General features: G+C 42.2%; 1 protein-coding gene across 1 annotated transcript in view; it reads left to right on the top strand.

Moving 5' to 3' along the window:
• The first annotated feature begins 356 nt into the window (after positions 1-356).
• Positions 357-17,514, top strand: part of LOC106589743 (lutropin-choriogonadotropic hormone receptor) — a 48,823-nt gene continuing 31,665 nt past the window's right edge. The window contains exons 1-2 of the mRNA XM_082970528.1: positions 357-631; positions 1,623-1,694. Of these exons, the coding sequence (XP_082826654.1) occupies positions 426-631; positions 1,623-1,694 (278 nt within the window). The 5' untranslated portion in view covers positions 357-425. The remainder of the gene's footprint in view (positions 632-1,622; positions 1,695-17,514) is intronic.

Raw genomic sequence — 17,514 nt, 5'->3', positions numbered from 1 at the left:
CAATCCAACTTAAAGAAAACACTCTGTTGTTTGTGAACTAGCTCGGTCAAAATAACCCGAATAACCAAACATTTACCCAAATGGAGTTGTTTTTAACCCAGCATTTTTTTCTTGTATAATTTGGCTTTCTAATGTGGCGAGAGTAGAGCAGTTATGTTGTGATCCTGTCAGGGCTGGGCTCTAACTGTAACCTTGTTGAATGCTGATTTACTGAGTGACGCACACCAGGAAGATACAGTACTTTGCATTAGCGCAGGGCAGGTGGAAATAAAAATGGTCCTCTCTTCTCCTCCGCTTCAATTTGCTTTGTTAGGTTGGCTACCTAGGTTCGTCTATCTGAGGTCGGTTTTATTTGAGTTCTCTTTAGAAAGTGACAATTGGGGAGAAAGGAGAAGCGGTTGATCAATGCCCAGGGAGACTACAGGATGGCACCAGCGAGGCAGACGGTGTGGGTTCTTCTCGCGCTGTCCGGTGTTCTGAATTTGCGCTCCTGCTGGACTTTCACTTGTCCGTCGATTTGCAAATGTTCATTGAAGAGCGATACATGTTACAAAGACACGGGAGAGAAACTCAGTTGCACGAGGGAAACGCAACTTAAGTCCCAAGCTGCTCCATCGTTTATTCGAAACTTGTAAGTACCCAAAAATGTCATTCCGTTTTGGGGGAGGGATTGTACATATATTACATTATAGTGTCAAGATCTATCCATTGTTTTTAATTTGCCGACACTTTTGTCGAGCTGATTATTTATTATTTGATTATTTATTTAACCTTTGAATTCAACCAGTCAATTAGGAAACGCATTCCAATTTACAGTAGATACAATGATGGCCTTTTATCAGGACAGTACAGTACCTAGCTACTGATTGTGCTTTGCCTTCTTCACTTCAGTTGATTCAATTTCAGGCCACCATAGTGGCCTAATACTCAGCCTGGTCTCATAGACAAGACATAACATAGTAAATGTAAATCCAATCACATGGGTATGATATGTTATTTTGGTATGGTTACATAGTACACATGTTTACTTAAGGCAAAAATGTTTACTTAAGGCAAAAATGTATGTCTAACGCGAACGTCTAGCAACCCATAGGTTGCGAGTTCGAATCTCATTACGGACAACTTTTGTATTTTAGCTAATTAGCTACTTTTTAACTACTTACTACTTTTTAGCTACTTTGCAACTACTTAGCATGTTAGCTAAACTTTCCCTGAACCCTAACCTTAACCCTTTTAGCTAACCCTAACCCTAACTATAACCTTAAGCCTTTAACGTAACTCCTAAACTTAACCCTAACCCTTAGTCTAGCTAATTTTAGCCAGCTAGCTAATGTTAGCCACCTAGAATTTATGACATATCACGTTTTACAAATTTGTAACATATTGTCCACTTTGCAAATTCATTTTCCGCTTTGTAATGTAAAACATTTCATACAAAATGGGTGATGGACATATACAAATGAATACATACTATACGAAACATAACATATCATACTAAATGGACTGTCACTGATTTACATACAGAATAATAAGAAATGCTCTGTGATCTGGTTGCCAGCAGCCAGCAATACCTTAGACTACATGTTTTTAAAACAAGTTTTTTCCTTGTGTATAATCTTTAGAAGACTAACTCATCTGCCGTTGACTGAAGTTCCAAGCAATGCCTTCAGAGGACTGATCAACGTGTCCAGAATGTAAGTTTCAATCAATCAATTAAGTGTATTTATTAAGCCCTTTTCACCTGTGACATATAGCATTGTCAGTATTCCTTTAGCCCTATTACACATTTTCAGTTTAACTCTGGGTTTGCCTTTTCAATGTTATACATCTGCAAAGCTTCATGAGGCTGTTTAAAACTGGACTAGTGCCCAGTTATAAACGGATTTGTTTTGTGGAAGACATACTGCTGGTAGCTTTTATGAAAGGTGTGATAATCTAACGTTATATTGTATGAAACATTTATCTAAATGCATTTTTATTTTACATTTTTATAATATTTCCACACTATGAGGTCAAAGTAACACTCAGATAATAGCCTTTTAGTGTAAGAGGTGTTTTTTTGTGTGTGAGGGGGCGCCCTGGAATTTCAGCCTGTTCAGGTGGGATGGTGTTTTTGGCCCAAAGCATGACATCGCAATCAGACCTAATTAGTCTGACCAATGACTTTTGGAAGAGGGTAGGCTCTAGAGTCTAGAAACGATCTTATCCACCAATCAGGGCTGTGTATTTAAATATTTAAATTTTTATCAACACTGTCAGACTGAGCATTTCAATGGCAAAAAGAGGCTCAGGGAAATATACAAAATATGTTTGGAGTTATTTTCATTAAATAAACACACACTGTGATTCAAAAGACATACAGTGAAAGACTGTATGGGGGCTTTAAGAAGAGGCAAGGAGATGTCCACTTTGGATGGGTATCTTTGGATGATGTTATGTTCTGTTAGTTACTGATGTCCCCTTTAAGAATGGAGCACCCTTGATCATGCGCAGTGTTGTTCTATGTTATTCTGGTACTAACTTATTTTAGTAAATGTAAAGCTCCAGTTCATTTCCTTGTATTCGGAGTCTTTCTTATTATATAAATAAGTAATAAGAGCTAAGACACTACAGATGAGTTGCCTGTATACACACATCCTTTTAGAGGAAGTAGTTTGACCAACATTTTTCTGATGTATTACCTTTCACCCACTATTTAGGAGATCAAAAGCATGTCAATTCATATGAACTGTCAGGCTTGTGTGTAGAGAAGGACCAAGGCGCAGCGTGAGTATCGTTCCACATCTTTATTAATATGTGAAACTTCACAAGACATACAATAACTATAAATAAAATAACAAACCGTGACAACAGAGCACTAACTCAAAATAAGATCCCACAAACAACAGGTGGGAAAAGGCTGCCTAAGTATTATTCCCAATCAGAGGCAAAGATAGACAGCTGCCTGTGATTGAGAACCATACCCGGCCAACAAAGAAATAGAAAACATACATTTTCCCACCCTAGTCACACCCTGACCTAACCAAATAGAGAATAAAAGGGATCTCTAAGGTCAGGGCGTGACATGAACAAATTGTTGGTTACTATTTGGGAAATAATGATAAGCATGGTTGATGAACCAACTCTCTGGCCTTATGGTTAGAGTGTCCGCTGTGTTGTCTGTGACTACCATTAAATGTGAAGACTTATTTTATCAAATCAATTCTCTATGTACAATTATTACGTGATTAAACAAATCATGTAAACTTTAATTAATTAGGAAGTCGGGGCACCACGGGAAAAAGTTTATATAGTCTTTATTTCCCGAATCAACTCTTCAGATATTTTCATATGTTATCAAAACAGTCGCTTATTAATGAATTGTACCTCATCAGTTCTCATTACTGAACATCGCAAACCCTTGGATATCTGCACGAACCCTAGCATAAATTATGAATCAGTGATATACAAATTGACTTAATTATTTATTTACTAACAAATTAGCTAATCAAATCACAAAAATACTTGAAAACACAAACAATTAGTTCATACATGGGGTATTACATGATACAAAGAAAGTCCCTAGCGCACGAAACCGATATGATGGCTTGGTAGACAAAGGAAATGGGGTGGGGACCGCTCAATAGCGGGAAACTCATAGCTGATAACTACACTCATAGAAAGTGCTAATACTTTACATGAACGACCGCTCATTTGAAAAGAAATTGCCACTTACATATTTACGAGTGTATGTCTTGCTGTCTCTCTCTGTGGTCGCCGGTCCATCTGCTGGAGAGAGTCGAGAGAAAAGTCTCTGGTTGCGTTCCCCCGGAAGTCACAGTGTGTCATAGTTGTTATAATGGATACTTCAGAGAACCATTCGGAAATCTTATTAGAATATGGTGCGTTTACCAGACTAAAGTATACTGCTCAAAAAAATAAAGGGAACACTAAAATAACACATCCTAGATCTGAATGAATGAAATAATCTTATTAAATACTTTTTTCTTTACATAGTTGAATGTGCTGACAACAAAATCACACAAAAATAATCAATGGAAATCCAATTTATCAACCCATGGAGGTCTGGATTTGGAGTCACACTCAAAATTAAAGTGGAAAACCACACTACAGGCTGATCCAACTTTGATGTAATGTCCTTAAAACAAGTCAAAATGAGGCTCAGTAGTGTGTGTGGCCTCCACGTGCCTGTATGACCTCCCTACAACGCCTGGGCATGCTCCTGATGAGGTGGCACCTGAGGGATCTCCTCCCAGACCTGGACTAAAGCATCCGCCAACTCCTGGACAGTCTGTGGTGCAACGTGGCGTTGGTGGATGGAGCGAGACATGATGTCCCAGATGTGCTCAATTGGATTCAGGTCTGGGGAACGGGCGGGCCAGTCCATAGCATCAATGCCTTCCTCTTGCAGGAACTGCTGACACACTCCAGCCACATGAGGTCTAGCATTGTCTTGCATTAGGAGGAACCCAGGGCCAACCGCACCAGCATATGGTCTCACAAGGGGTCTGAGGATCTCATCTCGGTACCTAATGGCAGTCAGGCTACCTCTACCTCTACCTCTGGAGGGCTGTGCGGCCCCCCAAAGAAATGCCACCCCACACCATGATTGACTCACCGCCAAACCGGTCATGCTGGAGGATGTTGCAGGCAGCAGAACGTTCTCCACGGCGTCTCCAGACTCTGTCACGTCTGTCACGTGCTCAGTGTGAACCTGCTTTCATCTGTGAAGAGCACAGTGCGCCAGTGGCGAATTTGCCAATCTTGGTGTTCTCTGGCAAATGCCAAACGTCCTGCACGGTGTTGGGCTGTAAGCACAACCCCCACCTGTGGACGTCGGGCCCTCATACCACCCTCATGGAGTCTGTTTCTGACCGTTTGAGCAGACACATGCACATTTGTTGCCTGCTGGAGGTCATTTTGCAGGGCTCTGGCAGTGCTCCTCCTGCTCCTCCTTGCACAAAGGCGGAGGTAGCGGTCCTGCTGCTGGGTTGTTGCCCTCCTACGCCCTCCTCCACGTCTCCTGATGTACTGGCCTGTCTCCTGGTAGCGCCTCCATGCTCTGGACACTACGCTGACAGACACAGCAAACCTTCTTACCACAGCTCGCATTAATGTGCCATCCTGGATGAGCTGCACTACCTGAGCCACCATTTGCGACCTTAGCTTACACCGTGGTTTGCGTGGTCTATAGAGTTGTAGTTCTTAACCATTTCAACATGTAGCATTGCTCCATATTTTCTGGTCTAATGTACATTTCATAGGAACTAGGTTTTATACTCTGTGGAAGAAGGGGTGGTTCTATGACGCCTAATGTGATGTCTGGGCTCACGGGGGTGTGGCCACTGACTAGTTACAACTTTATATGAAAATCCATACTCTCATTTAGAAGGTTAACATCACATTACATCTTTAAACTATTTGTAAAATGTTTAATCACATACGTTTCACAATATTTAGATGTTAACCTGACAGAGATACAGTTATGTATGTTTCCTGTCCTTCATGAGATCACCAAATGAAACACACTCGACATGACTGTCCTTTAAGTGTCCATGGATCATTCTCATTCAAAATAGAAACATTGTTTAATTATTCAAACGTTTGATGTCCAAGGGTTTCTCTGTGTTCCACAGTTTACATTCCAATCTCGAACACTACAGAGCATAGGGGCATTTTATGACCGACCATAAAACAGTCGACTTCCCGCTTTCCCCCTCTATGAGAGAGAGCACACTGTAGAGCGGACCACCCTGTAACCTGATCCTTCAGATCGTCACAGGAGAGTTATGACAGCCGGAAGGTTGGGAGTTTGTTCCCCGGCCAAGTCATACCAAAGACTGAAAATGGGACCCGATGCGTCTCTGCTTGACACTCAGCATTTAGGAGATTGAGTGGGGGTAAGGCCCTGTGATAGACTAGCATCCTGTTCTGAGGGATTACTTGTACATCAAGCTGCCTCATGCTACAGAAACAGGAAATAGTCTCCTGCTCCACAAGTATTCTTATCTTGTATTATTTCTTATTGTTGTTGTATTGTTGAGAAGGAACCTGCAATTAAGCATTTCATTGGGCGGTGTATACCATGTCTATCCCCACATACGACTAATAAAACTTGAAACTATGAGCCAAGGCTCGTGCAAGGCTATACTTAGGCCTATTGATGGCTGATGTTCTCCCACGGTCTATTTCTGAAGACAAAAAAACTGTAGATAGTGGGGGTTGCTGTTTAAAATAATCTGATACTGCATAAGTTTTTACAAAGATAAGGCACCACACTATCTCCATATAAAATGTGTCTGCTTTATCTATACTGAACAAAAATATAATCACAACGTAAAGTGTTGGTCCCATGTTTCATGACAGGTGTGGCATATCAAGAAGCTGATTAAACAACATGATCATTACACAGCTGTACCTTGTGCTGATGTCACATCCTGACCAGTGAAAAGGGTCATTTTGCCATAGTAGAATGGTCAGGGCGTGGCAGGGGGGGTTGTTTTGTGTGTTTTGGGGTTGGTTTGTTTCCCAGGGAATTTGTTCTAGTTTTCTGTTTCTATGTTTCATTTTCCATGTGTGGCCGAGTATGGTTTCCAATCAGAGGCAGGTGTCTTTCGTTGTCTCTGATTGGAAGTCATACTTAGGCAGCCTGTTTTCCTTTGGGTTTTGTGGGTGGTTGCTTTCTGTTTAGTATGTTTTGTATACCTGACAGAACTGTTTGGCTGTCATTTGTTTTTTCTTTGTGAGGTGCTTCCATTTAAAATAAAAGGATGAGCACTCAACACGCTGCGCCTTGGTCTGTTCACTACGACGCCTGTGACAGCTGAGGACAATAAAAGACCACTCTAAAATGTTTTGTCACACAACACAATTAAACAGATGTCTCAAGTTTTGAGGGAGCGTGCAGTTGGTATGCTGACTGCAGGAAAGTCCACCATAGCTGTTGCCAGAGAATTGAATGTCCAACCGGCCTCACAACCTCAGATCATGTGTAACCACGCCAGCCCAGGCCCATCACGTCCGGCTTCTTTACCTCTGTAATGTGCAGGAATAAGCTACGGACAATGAACACATGCGTTTTATAAAAGGCAATTTGAATGCATAGAGATACCGTGATGACATCCTGAGGCCTATTGTCATGCCATTCATCCGCCGCCATCACCTCATGTTTCAGCATGATAATGCACGGTCTCATGTTGCAAGGATCTGTACACAATTCCAGGAAGCTGAAACTTTCCCAGTTCTTCCATGGCCTGCATAGTCACCAGACATGTCACCCATTGAGTATGTTTGGGATGCTCTGGATCGACGTGTACGACAGCGTGTTCCAGTTCCCGCCAATATCCAGCAACTTCGCACAGCCATTGAAGTGGAGTGGGACAACATTTCACAGGCCACAATCAACAGCCTTATCAACTCTATGCAAAGGAGATGTGTCGTGCCACATAAGGAAAATGGTGGTAACACCAGATACTGACTGGTTTTCTGATTCACGCCCTACCTTTTTTTTAAGGTGTCTGTGACCAACAGATGCATATCTGTATTCCCAGTCATGTGAATCCCATAGATTAGGGCCTAATTCCTTTATTTCAATTGACTGGTTTCTTTATATGAACTGTAACTCAGTAAAATCTTTGAAATTGTTGCATTTATATTTTTGTTCAGTGTAGTTAGATAAAGTAGACTTCATCGGTCATAGTTAGGGAATAGAGCGCCACTTGGGACACACACAGTGCAGCCCAAAGTTACTATTTGTGCATACGAACATACACAGTGAACAGCATAGAGGGTCTTGGTCTGAATATAAGGCATTTTGTGGATAGAAATAGCATCACAGTTTTCATAATGAATTTCATTAGTCACTTTTGTTTTTCAGTCTCATAGACACATAATAAAGTCTCAATGTGACTGATTGGGTATCAAACCCTGGTTTCTTGTGAGACACAAGACTGTTAGCACACTGAACAAAAGCCGCAAACATGGTTTACTAAGCCATCTTTCTTACACAAGGTGGGTGGAACCAGATGGGAAAAGTGGGTGCTTATTGTTTTGTAGGGAGTTGATGGTGTAGCAGGGAGTCGATGGTGTAGTAGGGAGTCGATGGTTTAGTAGGGAGTCGATGGTGTAGTAGGGAGTCGATGGTGTAGTAGGGAGTCGATGGTGTAGTAGGGAGTCGATGGTGTAGTAGGGAGCCGATGGTGTAGTAGGGAGCTGATGGTGTAGTAGGGAGCTGATGGTTTAATAGGGAGCTGATGGTTTAATAGGGAGTTGATGGTGTATTAGGGAGCTGATGGTTTAGTAGGGAGTTGATGGTGTATTAGGGAGTTGATGGTTTAGTAGGGAGTTGATGGTTTAATAGGGAGCTGATGGTTTAATAGGGAGTTGATGGTTTTGTAGGGAAATCATTTGACCTTGATTACTGCGTGTTTAGATAGCTGGATGCTAGACTAGTTTACCCATATTAAACAGTTAAGCTGATGTGGGATAATTCAGTGACTATTAGTGACTGACATAACAAGAGAAAAACTGTTGGTGCACAACCACATTTCGATATTGCACCTTGTGTATTCTACAATTCTACCTTGCAAAAGTTGACTCAGACTGAGTTCCTAACAAAAACAATGTATTTAAAGTGCTGCATGCTATCCAATTATAGAATTTGAATAATCATTATATTTATATGATTCCAACAGTTCACCAATTAATTAGGCCTAGATTGTTGACCCATATCATGCAGCCCTACGTGACAACGTGCAGAAATTATAACATGAGTGCAGGAAAAGCAGAATATTTTTGAAAATGCTGAAACATTTTTGGGGTTGAAGTTGGATTGAACAGTATAAAACAATCAGAATGTAGAATGCCCCATTGAAATCACTTATAATTTATGTGTTGTCACCCTAGGGTCATGAACTACGCATAAAGCATATTTAGAATTTAAAATATTCCAAAACATCAAATACCATCAAAAACGTAAAAAATATTGTGATATGATATTTTGGCCATATCGCCCAGCCTAGTTCATGCTTATTTTATTATAATTTATGGTCAGCTTGTTGCAAGTAGTTATTGTAAAATACACAGTAACTTACTTTGGCTGATTTCTGTCACTCTTACTGACCTGATGGTGTGGCAGGAAGGTCAGTTTGCTGTCAACCAAGAGGTTGAGGCCAGGTGAGGCTGAATCCCAAGTATCCTCACCACAAAGAATACTTAGTACTTGTCAACTCATGTTAAGCTACAGTTGAAGTCGGAAGTCTACATACACCTTAGCCAAATACATTTAAACTCAGCTTTTGTTGTTTAACCTCTATGGACTAGGTGGGACGCTTGCGTCCCACCTACTCAACAGCCAGTGTAATCCCGTGGCGCGTTATTCAAATACCTCAAAAATGCAAAAACTTCAATTTTTCAAACATATGACTATTTTACACCATTTTAAAGACAAGACTCTCGTTAATCTAACCACACTGTCCGATTTCAAAAAGGCTTTACAACGAAAGCAAAACATTAGATTGTCAGCAGAGTACCCAGCCAGAAATAATCAGACACACATTTTTCAAGCTAGCATATAATGTCACATAAACCCAAACCACAGCTAAATGCAGCACTAACCTTTGATGATCTTCATCAGATGACAACCCTAGGACATTATGTTATACAATACATGCATGTTTTGTTCAATCAAGATCATATTTATATCAAAAACAGCTTTTTACATTAGCATGTGACGTTCAGAACTAGCATACCCCCCGCAAACTTCCGGGGAATTTACTAACAATTTACTAAATTACTCACGATAAATGTTCACAAAAAGCATAACAATTATTTTAAGAATTATAGATACAGAACTCCTCTATGCACTCGATATGTCCGATTTTAAAATAGCTTTTTGGTGAAAGCACATTTTGCAATATTCTAAGTACATAGCCCAGCCATCACGGGCTAGCTATTTAGACACCCGGCAAGTTTAGCCTTCACCAAAATCAGATTTACTATTACAAAAGTTTGATTACCTTTTGTTGTCTTCGTCAGAATGCACTCCCAGGACTGCTACTTCAATAACAAATGTTGGTTTGGTCCAAAATAATCCATCGTTATATCCAAATAGCGGCGTTTTGTTCGTGCGTTCCAGAAACTATCCGAAATGGTAAATCAGGGTCGTGCGCATGGCGCATTTTCGTGACCAAAAAATTCTACATATTCCATTACCGTACTTCGAAGCATGTCAACCGCTGTTTAAAATAAATGCTTTTGCCATTTATGTCGTAAAAAAGCGATAATATTCCGACCGGGAATCTCCTTTTCGGTAAACAGAGGAAAAAACACAAAGACGGGGGCGGCCAGTGCACGCGCCTAAGCCCACACTCCCTTGATCGGCCACTTGAGAAAGGCGATAATGTGTTTCAGCCTGGGGCTGGAATGACGACATTCAGGTTTTTCCCGGGCTCTGAGAGCCTATGGAAGACGTAGGAAGTGTCACGTTAGAGCAGAGATCCTTTGTAATGGATAGAGATGGCAAAGAAGTTCAAGAAATGGTCAGACAGGGTACTTCCTGTACAGAATCTTCTCACGTTTTGGCCTGCCAAATGAGTTATGTTATACTCACAGACACCATTCAAACAGTTTTAGAAACTTTGGAGTGTTTTCTATCCAAAGCTAATAATTATATGCATATTGTAGTTACTGGGCAGGACTAATAATCAGATTAAATCGGGTACGTTTTTTATCCAGCCGTGAAAATACTGCCCCCTAGCCATAACAGGTTAACTTCCTGACTGATGTCTTGAGATGTTGCTTCAATATATCCACATAATTTTCCTCCTCATGATGCTATCTATTTTGTGAAGTGCAGCAGTCCCTCCTGCAGCAAAGCACCCCCACAACATGATGCTGTCATCCCCGTCCTTCACGGTTGGGATGGTGTTCTTCGGCCTGCAAGCGTCCCCCTTTTTCCTCCAAACATAACAATGGTCATTAAGGCCAAACAGTTCTATTTTTGTTTCATCAGACCAGAGGACGTTGTCCCCATGTGCAGTTGCAAACCGTAGTCTGGCTTTTTTATGGCGGTTTTGGAGCAGTGGCTTCTACCTTGCTGAGCGGCCTTTCAGGTTATGTCGATATAGGACTTGTTTTACTGTGGATATAGATACTTTTGTACCTGTTTCCTCCAGCATCTTCACAAGGGCCTTTGCTGTTGTTCTGGGATTGATTTGCACTGTTCGCACCAAAGTATGTTCATCTCTAGGAGACAGAATGTGTCTCCTTCCTGAGCGGTATGACGGCTGCGTGGTCCCATGGTGTTTATACTCGCGTACTATTGTTTGTACAGATGAACGTGGTACCTTCAGCTGTTTGGAAATTGCTCCTAAGGATGAACCAGAATTGTGGAGGTCTACAATATTTTTTCTGAGGTCTTGGCTGATTTCTTTTGATTTTCCCATGATGTCAAGCAAAGAGGCACTGAGTTTGAAGGTAGGCCTTGAAATACATCTACAGGTACACCTCCAATTGACTCAAATGATGTCAATTAGCCTATCAAAAGCTTCTAAAGCCATGACATCATTTTCTGGAATTTTCCAAGCTGTTTAAAGGCACAGTCAACTTAGTGTATGTAAACTTCTGACCCACTGGAATTGTGATACAGTGAATTACAAGTGAAATAATCTGTCTGTAAACAATTGTTGGAAAAAATACTTGTGTCATGCACAACGTAGATGTCCTAACCGACTTGCCAAAACTATAGTTTGTTAACATTAAATTTGTGGAGTGGTTGAAAAACGAGTTTTAATGACTCCAACCTAAGTGTATGTAAACTTCCGACATCAACTGTATATCATTGTCATGACGTTGCCCTCTTTGAGTACAGGGAGGACAGTTGACACCCTCCCCCTTGCACCATCCCCCAACCTACCTCCCCCCACCCAGGCCCTGTGTGAAGGGGTTGTAAAAATTCCAAAGGAGAATGTCCTGCCTCGTGGCAGTTGGCCCAGTTGAGACACAGAGGGGTTTCATAGAGAGACAAAGGATATTCTTCTAACTCACAGAATTGGGGAACCGAACGACATTTATGTTCTGGAGAAGGTATAAAAGATCGGTGAAGAATCCAGCTACGAACTGGTCCACTTGGTACAATTTTGTGATACTCAGAAGAGACAATATAGCCATATTACCATAATACTGTTTATATAATAGCCTCAGCTATGGGACTTGCATCTAAATGGTCCCTCTTTGCCATGCAGAAAAACATTTCCACTGCATTTCAGCCCTGCCACAAAAGGACCAGCTGACAACATGTCAGTGATTCTCTCGTTAACACAGGTGTGAGTGTTGACGAGGACAAGGCTGGAGATCACTCTGTCATGCTGATTGATTTCGAATAACAGACTGGAAGCTTCAAAAGGAGGGTAGTGCTTGGAATCATTGTTCTTCCTCTGTCAACCATGGTTACCTGCAAGGAAACATGTGCCATCATCATTGCTTTGCACAAAAAGGGCTTCACAGGCAAGGATATTGCTGCCAGTAAGATTGCACCTAAATCAACCATTTATCGGATCATCAAGAACTTCAAGGAGAGCGGTTCAATTGTTGTGAAGAAGGCTTCAGGGCGCCCAAGAAAGTCCAGCAAGCGCCAGGACCGTCTCCTAAAGTTGATTCAGCTGCGGGATCGGGGCACCACCAGTACAGAGCTTGCTTAGGAATGGCAGCAGGCAGGTGTGAGTGCATCTGCATGCACAGTGAGGCGAAGACTTTTGGAGGATGGCCTGGTGTCAGGAAGGGCAGTAAAGAAGCCACTTCTCTCCAGGAAAAACATCAGGGACAGACTGATATTCTGCAAAAGGTACAGGGATTGGACTGCTGAGGACTGGGGTAAAGTCATTTTCTCTGATGAATCCCCTTTCCGATTGTTTGGGGCATCCAGAAAATAACTTGTCTGAAGAAGACAATGTTAGCGCTACCATCAGTCCTGTGTCATGCCAACAGTAAGCATCTTGAGACCATTGATGTGTGGGGTTGCTTCTCAGCCAAGGGAGTGGTCTCACTCACAATTTTGCCTAAGAACACAGCCATTAATAAAGAATGGTACCAACACATCCTCCGAGAGCAACTTCTCCCAACCATCCAGGAAGAGTTTGGTGACAAACAATGCCTTTTCCAGCATGATGGAGCACCTTGCCATAAGGCAAAGTGAAAACTAAGTGGCTCGGGGAACAAAACATCGATATTTTTGGTCCAGGAAACTCCCCAGACCTTAATCCCATTGAGAACTTGTGGTCAATCCTCAAGAGGCGGGTGGACAAACAAAAACCCACAAATTCTGACAAACTCCAAGCATTGATTATGCAAAAATGGGCTGCCATCAGTCAGTATGTGGCCCAGAAGTTAATTGACAGCATGCCAGGGCGGATTGCAGAGGTCTTGAAAGAGAAGGGTCAACACTGCAAATATTGACTCTTTGCATCAACTTCATGTAATTGTCAATAAAAGCCTTTGACAGTTATGAAATGCTTGTAATTATACAGTATTCCGTAGTAACATCTGACAAAAATATCTAAAGACACTGAAGCAGCAAACTTTGTGGAAATTAGTATTTGTGTTATTCTCAAAACTTTTGGCCACGACTGTACATCCAGATCCCATCTAACTAATGCATTGCATATATAGCTGGGTGATTCCCTCATCTGGGCTGACAGCTTTACCCCAGCTTGGCTTTTGAGTCAAGCACCCCTCACCACTCACAAGCCAATTGGCAAGACCCATATTATGGTATTCCATCAGGGGGGATGGCTTACTGTAGCTTGGTTCCAGATCTGTTTGTGCTGACTTGCCAACTCCTATGGCCAGGGGAACAAGCTTCCCCTGATCTGATCAGGATGCAGCTGTCTACTTACTGATAACTCAATTAGTGTCCGATTGTGATTTTGGTTGAGGTATATTGCAGCCCCCTTGGCTATCATTATCTCTTTATGTGAGTTTAAGGACCAGCAATTGAAATGGGTTTAGAATATTTATTGCAGAAATTGAATGGATGTAAGAATGAGGATTCAGGAGGGGAATGAGAATAGACCAGATGAAGCCAAGGACTGCAGATGAAGGATCCTTAGGGGTTTACTTTGTAGGTTTTGGCTTGGAGTTTCAGATGGACATCACCGTCAGGCCGTGGTAGTTGGGCTGCTGTAAGGATGGCAATCCCCTAAGGAGATCCTTGAAGGAATGTAAGTAATACGAGATAGAAGGTGGCAATGATTTGGAGGCTGGTAACTCACAGTGTCTTGAAATGCAGCACAGAGGGCATGCAACGCAAAACGAAGAGGAGTAATGACTGTTTGGTCAGGTTTAAACAGGGTGGTATTGGTGATTTAAGGAGAGTGAGAACAGGTGCAGACTGGTTATCAGTTAGTAGCAGCTGGAGCTTGTTTGAGGAGCTACGTTCAAGGCAACTAGTTAAGTGTTGCCAACAGTAGTGGAGGCTGATTGGCAATGGTTAGCAGCTGTTGCTTGTTAAATTGGCAATTAGCTAAGTGTTACATTCAAGTGTGGTCCTCTCTCCTGAATTTTTGTTAATTCTTAACACCATTAATCAGTTAAGCATTGAGTAACCTTGAACCAAATGGTGTGTGTGTTATAGCTAGCTAACAGTATCATAATACACTGATCGTTGAGGAACAGGGCAGGACTACCTGTATTGATTTATTAAACACTCTCCAAGAGAGGGTCACCCCATGCTTATGAGGTCACAAAGTTAATGACAGTCCAGACACCACATGTTTATTTGTTTATTTATTTTTATTTCACCTTTATTTAACCAGGTAGGCTAGTTTTACAACTGCGACCTGGCCAAGATAAAGCAAAGAAATGTGACACAGACAACAACACAGAGTTACACATGGAATAACATGGAAATAACAATAAACAAGCCAATAACACAATAAACAAGTCAATGACACAGTAGAAAAAAAAGAAAGTCTATATACAGTGTGTGCAACAGGCATGAGGAGGTAGGCAATAAATAGACCATAGCAGCGAAGAATTACAATTTAGCAGATTAACACTGGAGTGATAGATGAGCAGATGATGATGTGCAAGTAGAGATACTGGTGTGCAAAAGAGCAGAAAAGTAAATAAAAACAGTATGGGGATGAGGTAGGTAGATTGGGTGGGTGGGCTATTTACAGATGGACTATGGACAGCTGCAGCGATCAGTTAGCTGCTCAGATAGCTGATGTTTAAAGTTGGTGAGGGAAACATAAGTCTCCAGCTTCAGCGATTTTTGCAGTTCGCTCCAGTCACTGGCAGTAGAGAACTGGAAGGAAAGGCGGCCAAAGGAGGTGTTGGCTTTGGGGATGATCAGTGAGATATACCTGCTGGAACGTGTGCTACGGGTGGGTGTTGTTATCGTGACCAGTGAGCTAAGATAAGGTGGAGCTTTACCTAGCAAACAGTGAGGGGAAAAAAGTATTTGATCCCCTGCTGATTTTGTACGTTTGCCCACTGACAAAGAAATGATTAGTCTATCATTTTAATGGTAGGTTTATTTGAACAGTGAGAGACAGAACAACAACAAAAAAATCCAGAAAAACACATGTCAAAAGTGTTATAAATTCATTTGCATTTTAATGAGCTGTTGGCCGGGGTTGGAGTAGCCAGGAGGAAGGCATGGCCAGCCGTAGAAAAATGCTTATTGAAATTTTCGTTTATCATGGATTTATCGGTGGTGACCGTGTTACCTAGCCTCCATGCAGTGGGCAGCTGGGAGGAGGTCCTCTTGTTATCCATGGACTTTACAGTGTCCCAAAACCTTTTGGAGTTAGAGCTACAGGATGCAAATTTCTGCTTGAAAAAGCTAGCCTTTGCTTTGCTGACTGACTGTGTGTATTGGTTCCTGACTTCCCTGAACAGTTGCATATCGCAGGGACTATTCAATACTATTGCAGTCTGCCACAGGATGATTTGTGCTGGTCAAGGGCAGTCAGGTCTGGAGTGAACCAAGGGCTATATCTGTTCTTAGTTCTGCATTTTTTGAAAGGGGCATGCTTATCTAAGATGTTGAGGAAATTACTTTTAAAGAATGACCAGGCATCCTCGACTGACGGGATGAGGTCAATATCCTTCCAAGATACCCGGGCCAGGTCGATTAGAAAGGCCTGCTCACAGAAGTGTTTTAGGGAGCGTTTGACAGTGATGAGGGGTGGTCGTTTGACTGCGGACCCATAGCGGAAACAGGCAATGAGGCAGTGATCGCTGAGATCCTGATTGAAAACAGCAGAGGTGTATTTGGAGGGCAAGTTGGTCAGGATAATGTCTATGAGGGTGCCCATGTTTACTGATTTAGGGTTGTACCTGGTGGGTTCCTTGATGATTTGTGTGAGATTGAGGACATCTAGCTTAGATTGTAGGACTGCCGGGGTGTTAAGCATATCCCAGTTTAGGTCACCTAACAGAACGAACTCTGAAGCTAGATGGGGGGGCGATCAATTCACATATGGTGTCCAAGGTACAGCTGGGAGCGGAGGGGGGGGGGTCGATAACAGGCGGCAACAGTGAGAGACTTATTTCTGGAGAGATTCATTTTTAAAATTAGAAGTTTGAACTGTTTGGGCATAGACCTGGAAAGTATGACAGAACTTTGCAGGCTATCTCTGCAGTAGATTGCAAATCCTCCCCCTTTGGCAGTTCTATCTTGACGGAGAATGTTGTAGCTGGGTATGGAAATCTCAGAATTTTTGGTGGCCTTCCTTAGCCAGGATTCAGACACGGCAAGGACATCAGGGTTGGCGGAGTGTGCTAAAGCAGTGAGTAAAACTTAGGGAGGAGGCTTCTGATGATAACATGCATGAAACCAAGGCTTTTTCGATCACAGAAGTCAACAAATGAGGGGGCCTGGGTTTACCTCCCCATCACCCGAGGAACAGAGGAGGAGTAGGATGAGGGTACGGCTAAAGGCTATCAAAACTGGTCGTCTAGAGCATTGGGGACAAAGAATAAAAGGAGCAGATTTCTGGGCGTGGTAGAATAGATTCATGGCATAATGTGCAGACAGGGGTATGGTGGGGTGCGGGTACAGTGGAGGTAGGCCCAGGCACTGAGTGATGATAAGAGAGGTTGCATCTCTGGACATGCTGGTTATACTGGCTGAGGTCACCGCAGGTGTGGGAGGTGGGACAAAGGAGGTATCAGAGGTATGATGAGTGGAACTAGGACTTCCATTGTAAACTAAAACAATGATAACTAACCTAAACAAGAGTATACAAAGCATATTGACATTTGAGAGAGACATAAAGCGAGGCATAAAGCAATCACAGGTGTTGATTGGGAGAGCTAGCTAAGACAACAACGGGTAAGACAACAACAGCTAATCAGATAAGACAACAACAGGTAAAATGGCAATGAATGGGCAGAGAGGGTCGGTTATCTACACATAGGGCCTGAGTTGGGGGCTGGGGCCGACAGATAAACAAAAATAAACAGAATGGAGTACCGTGATTAATGTACAGTCCAGCAGGCATCAGCTAT

This window comes from Salmo salar, chromosome 28, assembly GCF_965601325.2.
Source record: "Salmo salar chromosome 28, fSalSal1, whole genome shotgun sequence".
Taxonomy (NCBI): domain Eukaryota; kingdom Metazoa; phylum Chordata; class Actinopteri; order Salmoniformes; family Salmonidae; genus Salmo; species Salmo salar.
This window is presented reverse-complemented; position numbering and strand designations above follow the sequence as displayed.